Here is a 7,778-nt window from a genome sequence, read left to right as displayed (position 1 = left end):
AACTTTGGAACCTTATCCAAGCTGGGTAGGGCAGGTTCTTTCAAGAAAAAGGAAGAGTATGTGAAAACTTGCAGTCTTGCAAAGAACAATCGCATGTTGAAAATATCTACACATCAGAATTTTATACTAGCAGCAATGATCCACACTGAAAAACGACATGCTTATCAAGAAGAGATGGTGCGAAACTATTTAAACACAGCACGGCGACGATTTGAGAAGGACACGGAGCTACGTAAGCGTCAGGAAGAAGAGCTTAAACAGTTGGAATTGGAGCTAGAGCATCAGGCTGTAATGGAAGGGCCAGTTCAGTGTATTAACCCAGGTTGTAATATGTATGGCACTGCAGTGACATCTTATATGTGTTCTTCATGTTTCTCCAAGCAGCGTGAGCAGGAGCAGGAATATAAGCGACAGACATCCTGTAATCTCAATTCCCCAAAGGCACAGCATTACAAGGTTGATGGACCACAGTATGGTGCTGGCAAGTCCAAGTTTTATGCTGAGCTTGATGCAGCATCTGTCCTAAATGCAACCAAAATCCCAGTTGTACAAGCTCTTTCTACCAAGAAGGATGGTACACTTTTCCTCTCTAATTCAACTTTCTATAGTGACACCTCTGCTATTCCAAGCTGTAATGTAACAAAGTCGCAAGCAAGTTCTGCCACCAAAGGTCAGGCCATTAGCACAGAGTCTGAGATGCAAAATTCACAAAGCACTGACTCTACCCAAGGTCATCCTTCTCCATCAATGCTGTCAACAACAATGATGAATCAGGTTTCAGATAGTTTCACACCAGTTGCTGTTGATGATGTTGCAGTTTGTATAAGGGCAGAAAGTAGAGGGGATAATTCATGCCAGCCATGTTTGATGCGTGATTGCAAGTTTTATGGTAGTTCATCAACTGGAGGTTACTGTTCCAGGTGTTATCAGGAACATCACACAATGGGGATAGGTCCCAAAAGTGTTATAGTCCAGCAGATAAAGTCTGTTGAACTATAGTTTATAGACATTGTGATGTTGATTGATAGGAAATAAAATGCCTGTAATATTTTATTGAGTTCAAGTTTTTGGTGTTTTGACCCTCATTCATAGCTTATGGGCATTTTCTTTTTCTTTTTTTTTCATCTAGTCGTAGTGCCATAGTCATTGTGAAAAAAAATGGTAGTATACTGAATTTGATATGAAATTTTAAGAATAAAACCTAGTGCACTTATCCTAACACTAGTTGGAGATAGATGTGCCTTGAATTTGAAGGGTTTTAAGAAAACAGTTTTTTGGATATTTCTGATGTCCTAAAGATTGTTTAGGATAACAAAGTGAAAGAATGTGTATCCATCACATTATTTTGACTTGGAAAATAGGATGAAGTTGTGTCTGTACTAGTGTGTATAATGAGTAACAGGGGAAGAGCTCATGTGTTTTCTTATTCACCTTTCATATTGTTAATATTCATGAGGAACGCATTGATGAGTCTACCCTGCTTGTCATTTGCACAGGGAACATGAAGGTTTTAGATGGCATGACATATGTATCCGCATCATAAATAAGATAATTGTATTTTTCTTGAGCAGTTTTTCATGACATGAAAGTTATCTTGAAAGCGTCTTGACATTGGCCATGCAAGATGATTATTTCAGAAATTTTCAGGATTTAAATCCAGTAATCATATTGTACAGTTTGTTCCACTGACATACTTTTTGTTATCTGTAACAAAATCATTAAAAAAATCACCTTTTCTATCTACTTTCATGTTATATTTGAAGACAAGGGTGCTAACGGCTTGTAATTTTTCAGCCTCATTGATGCAACTTTGTGACCAACTACTGTTAGTTAAGGTGATCTTGACCCTGGGAGACATTGTACTGGTATTGCACAATGTTTTGCTACACGAAGCTGAGTTACTGTACATCGGGCTTTCCATATATGCACATTTACACAGAAATCAGAAATTAAACATACAGTATATGAATTGTAATTATAAAATGTAATTAATCTCTGTATTCGATTAGAATACTTTTGAATTATTTGATTATTCACAGAATCTGTCAAGATGACCCAAACACATATCCAGTTATGATGTAGCCATTTCTAAGAACAGCTTTTATTACAAATTATTATTATTTTTTTTTTTTTTTTTTTTTTATGTAATGTTGTGTGTGTATATATATATATATATATATATATATATATATATATATATATATATATATATATATATATCTTATATCTCAGAGGACAAATGCATTTTGCAGGCTTGCCAAAGGAGCTGTGAAACTTTGCCAAATTGTAGTTTCTTAGTGGGAAGCATAGCATATAAAAAGTGATATTTGGATAAAACAGGGTATAATCCATTTTTGTATAAATGCCATATTGATTTTTGCAGTTGTAAGAAAACTGGATTTTACTGTAATTTTTGTAAATTGTACAGAAGATTCCTCCTCAGTTTGAGGGATACAGAAAAATTAGAGATCACTTTGGAACATTGGAGTGATGATGAGCTTATATAGAGAAGTAGGATGTGCTTGAATGTAGTAATAAGCATTTTCTTTTCCTTTTTGGATTGCCAACTGTTTTAGAAATGAGCACAGATTTTTCATGTTAATAGCGCATGCTATGACTGTGCCAGTTAGATTATCTTAATGAAATTGTTTTCAAAAATTGTAAAAATTTTATAATTATTTCCAGTGAGCTTTTTAATAAGATCTAGGAAACAGTGTCCATGATATAGTGCTTAGGAGATATATAGATGATTACAATAGGTATGATTAATTCAGAAAGTTAATCCTGCCATCTACATCTCCTGTCAAGTGTTCATCCACATCTTCTATACTCTTCCTCTTTTACAGTAGTTTCCTGTCAGTCATCATGCTGTAAAAGTCAATGGTAATAGTTGTTCCAGTCCTTTTTTGGCACTAGCTCTTTAAGGCCTGTCTTGCTTAACATCATTTGAATGCTGGCTTTAAGTTTTCAGTGTATAAGAAGAAACATGTTATATTGCAAAGAAAGAAGTATATGTGTGGTTCCATTATCATATCTAGCCTCAAGTGTTATATTTGTCCTATAGAGAAAAGAATGTAGAAAAAAAAAATATTAAACAGACATTACAAGCACTTATATACATCTGTATCAGTTCCAGTAAGCCTGCAAGTACAGGAAGAGTAATATATCAGATATTGATTTATTTTTTAAATTTTATTACTTTTGAATGTTATTGTTACTGTTAACTGTTGCAGTATTGTAGTTGTTTTCAATGAGTAATTTAAAATTCGTCATGCTTAGAAGTTTCCATTTTTGTGTTTCTAACACCTTATAAGTATTTTTCTGTCATTAAGTCTTGAAACATTGCTGACCTTAACTTAACTCTAAACAAACAACACAGGATTCAAAATGAGAGAAAAAAGAAGAGCAAGTTAAGCCTTATTATTTATGTAAATGTGCATATATGAACATGATTCCTGTATTAAACTTTTTTCATTTTACTATATTATTTTTGCTCATTAATTGCATAGTGATTAAGCTTTGGTAGGAATCCTCAATGTCAATGACCACCTTGATTAATGGTATCTTTTATGAAGATTGAACATGTATATTGTTACTGCAAAGTGAATGTTATCAGGATTTGGATATCTATTTTTTGTCATATAAGTTGTCTAATTGTGGTTATATATGAGATTATTTATTTGCATATCAAGCTGTGCCCACAGGGTGAGTGTGTTCATGGTTCTTTGGCAATATGGATATATATTGACCATTAAAAAAGGTGGCTCACATGAAATACATATATATATTTTCTTACTGTACTCTGCTGCCTCAAGTATGATAGTATATCTGTGCAGGCCTGTTGGTAGATTAGATAATGTAATCTACAAATTCAGTAGTGAGTCTAAAAAATGGATCATTAATACTTTTAAGCAATAGGTATGTTCTCTGTGTATTACTATTCTTCTCCACATGCTTAAATCTTTTCATAGAATGTATATTGATTGCCCAAAGAAAACTTTCATATCTATAAGAATTTGCTGTTCATTTATCTTATATTAAGGAAGGATTGTAAATTATTGCTGCACATTTTTTGCCTGTATAGCAGTAGCAAAATGTTGGAATTTTTTTTTCTTTCTGGTATAGGTGTAAGGTTGGCCTTATGCTTGGGTAAGCTGGTGTCCAATATTTTTCATATATTAGTAACACCTGATCTGATTTTGATGAATATTTGTATAAACACAAGATGCCTAGAAGGCAGAAGAAACATGAATTAGGTTTAGCTCCTGATATATCAGTGTAACCCTGTAACCGGTGGAGAATACAGTTATCAGTGCTTCTTCACAATGCAGATATCAGTAATGTTTTGCACATGATATTGAAAGCCCAACTACCGTGAAGTTGTGCTCTGCGGTACTATATGTTCTTGGTGATTATCTCTCATTTGTTAACAGTTGTGTGTAGATTAGTTTTGATATCACAGGTAAACTGTATTTTAAAATACAGCTCTCTTCCATTTGAGAAACTTGGTAAATATTTTTAATAGAGGAATGTGCAACTCATTTTTGTACAAAATATTTATTTTCAATTGTATAGCACGGATTTCTGTCTTGTATATAACTACTTGCTTTGAACAAGTAACATTTGTACAAATACTTTATGTTAGGATGATCAGTTGAGAACATGATAATAGTTTTTAGTTAGTGGTATATCATTTATCATTAAATATGTGAATTTATAAATAGTTTATAAGGAATTGGGAGGATAGTATTGAGACTGAATCTTTATGAAGAGAAAAGAGTCTCTGGCATAGGTACCCGAAGGGTTCATCAAGAAGCAAAAGAACTCTTCAGCCTGAAGTAAACGATACATGTTTTCATAATACTTTGCTAGAATTTATGTATTATTCATGATTGCTTTTCAGATTCATATTTTTTTTGGTTCCAATATAATTCTCTCTCTCTCTCTCTCTCTCTCTCTCTCTCTCTCTCTCTCTCTCTCTCTCTCTCTCTCTCTCTCTCTCTCTCTCTCTCTCTCTCTCTCTCTCTCTCTCTCTCTCTCTCGCTCTCTCTCTCTCTCTCTCTCTCTCTCTCTCTCTCTCTCTCTCTCTCTCTCTCTCTCTCTCTCTCTCTCTCTCTCTCTCTCTCTCTCTCTCTCTCTCTTTCTCTTTCTCTTTCTCTCTCTTTCTCTCTCTTTCTCTCTTTCTCTCTCTTTCTCTCTTTCTCTCTTTCTCTCTTTTTCTTTCTTTCTCTCTTTCTCTCTTTCTCTCCCTCTTTCTTTTTCTCTCCCTCTTTCTTTCTTTTTCTCTCCCTCTTTCTTTCTTTTTCTCTCCCTCTTTCTTTCTTTTTCTCTCCCTCTTTCTTTCTTTTTCTCTCTCTTTCTTTCTTTTTCTCTCTCTTTCTTTCTTTTTCTCTCTCTTTCTTTCTTTTTCTCTCTCTTTCTTTCTTTTTCTCTCTCTTTCTTTCTTTTTCTCTCTCTTTCTTTCTTTTTCTCTCTCTTTCTTTCTTTTTCTCTCTCTTTCTTTCTATTTCTCTCTCTTTCTTTCTTTTTCTCTCTCTTTCTTTCTTTTTCTCTCTCTTTCTTTCTTTTTCTCTCTCTTTCTTTCTTTTTCTCTCTCTTTCTTTCTTTTTCTCTCTCTTTCTTTCTTTTTCTCTCTCTTTCTTTCTTTTTCTCTCTCTTTCTTTCTATTTCTCTCTCTTTCTTTCTTTTTCTCTCTCTTTCTTTCTTTTTCTCTCTCTTTCTTTCTTTTTCTCTCTCTTTCTTTCTTTTTCTCTCTCTTTCTTTCTTTTTCTCTCTCTTTCTTTCTTTTTCTCTCTCTTTCTTTCTTTCTCTCTCTCTCTCTCTCTCTCTCTCTCTCTCTCTCTCTCTCTCTCTCTCTCTCTCTCTCTCTCTCTCTCTCTCTCTCTCTCTCTCTCTCTCTCTCACTCGCTGTATATATATATTATTTCTTCTCCTTCTTCTTCTTCTTTCTTTTGTAACTTTGTCCCAAAAGGTTTGTATTTTTATGATAGCTTTATGAACTGTGATTACAGTGCATCTTCATTATTGAATGCCACAGACCTGTTTTATGTTGATAACCATAATTGCGGATTAATTTGCTGTATACTGAAGTAGTGCAGCAAATTCTTCAGACTATTACATGATCTTTTAAATGATGGAAAATGATGTTTGTATTGAACTTGTACAAGCTGATGGAACCTGATGATCCTTTTTAGATGCTGCACATTTTGCATATACATATATTTTTGTTTTTTTATTAATCATACACTTCGGTATTGTCATAAGAAAAATGCAACCACAAAGTGCTTTTATTTTTGCTCAGATGTTTTATTTGAGCTTTAGGAGGCCTCTAAATGAAAATATGGTTTATTCTCATGTGCATGATAATGTGTTTTTATTAGTAGTAGCAGTAGCAGCAGCAGCACTAGTACTAGTTCTAGTTGAAGTTCTAGTAACAGTACTGATAATAGTAGTCATAATAGTATAGTAGTAATAGTAGTATTAGTAGTAGTAGTAGTCATAATAGTAGTAGTAGTAGTAGTAGTAGTAGTAGTAGAAGTCGTAATAGTAATAGTAGTACTGGTAGCAGTAGTAGCAGTGACAGTAAATATTTTCATAATTACATAGGAAGTGAAGGTAATTTTATGGACAAAAAGAACTTTTAGAAGCATGAACTGTATTTATATTGAGGTATGAATGAGAATGAATATCTGCTACTATTACTTCTATGGCTTCTGGTCTGACTACCAATACTGCTGCTGCATTAACTATCTACAGCTACTACTGCTACTACTCAATTACTTCTTCTATCAACACAATCATTGATCTTACTTCTACCACTTCTGTTAATTCCACCACCACCACAACCACTTCCACCACTACCATTGCTTATGTTACTGCCTCTACCACCACTGCTTCCAATGCTTCAACAGCACCCATTATACTGCACCTATTATTGTCAATACTATTTCTGTTTTCTATGTTTTTCAGTAATTAATTGCTGCTACTAATCTTACTTTTTCTACCATGTTTCAATATATACAGTAATTACCAATACTACTATGACTTACTACTACTACTATGACAAATACTAATAATAATGAAGTAATTACCTACTCTCAATGCAGCTACTACTTCTTTTATCACCACATTCACTGTTCTTGCTTCTGCTGCTCCTGCTAATACCACCACCACTACAGCAACTTCTGCTGTTTCTAGTGCTCTGTTTTCTAAAGTTACTACAGTTATTGTGACTACTTTTACGATTGTTATTACAAATACTACTGCTACTGCTGCTAGTACTACTACTGCAGTACTAATGTTATCTTTGTAGGTCCTGAAGTATTTTTCTCTTTTTTTTCCTTTATGATGAATTTCCACATAGGATTTAGTCTAGATTCTACATTCCCCCAGAAGGTTGTGTTGACAAGATGGATGAGTCAGCATTGCTTCTCTCATCCAGCTGCGTGATTGGAAAGCAGGGTTTTCGTTCAACTGTGTTATCACTAGTAATTATAATTGCTATTATTATTAAAATTATTGTTATTATTTTTATTATTATTATTATTATTATTATTATTATTATTATTATTATTGTCATAATTGTTATTGTTTATTATTATTGGTAGTATTTTTTTTTTACTGGTCCTTTTTTTTTGTTATTATTATTGTAGATTGTTATTACTTCCATTTTATTATGACTATTGGTAGTTATCTTTTTATTATGATAATGATAATGATGATAGTATTTTAATGTTATGTTTAATATCATAAATTACAAAGCTTATGATGAATATGAT

General features: G+C 33.2%; 1 protein-coding gene across 2 annotated transcripts in view; it reads left to right on the top strand.

The window, feature by feature from the left end:
- Window positions 1-5,000, top strand: part of LOC125030896 — a 25,242-nt gene extending 20,242 nt beyond the window's left edge. For both annotated transcript variants that reach the window (XM_047621229.1, XM_047621230.1), the window contains exon 11: window positions 1-5,000. This exon is cut by the window's left edge and continues 246 nt beyond it. In XM_047621229.1, the coding sequence (XP_047477185.1) occupies window positions 1-999 (999 nt within the window). In that variant the 3' untranslated portion in view covers window positions 1,000-5,000.
- The last annotated feature ends 2,778 nt before the right edge of the window (window positions 5,001-7,778 follow it).

The sequence above is a fragment of the Penaeus chinensis genome, chromosome 12 (genome assembly GCF_019202785.1).
Source record: "Penaeus chinensis breed Huanghai No. 1 chromosome 12, ASM1920278v2, whole genome shotgun sequence".
NCBI lineage: Eukaryota > Metazoa > Arthropoda > Malacostraca > Decapoda > Penaeidae > Penaeus > Penaeus chinensis.
The sequence above is the reverse complement of the archived record's forward strand: the minus strand, read 5'-3'. Positions and strand labels throughout refer to the sequence as shown.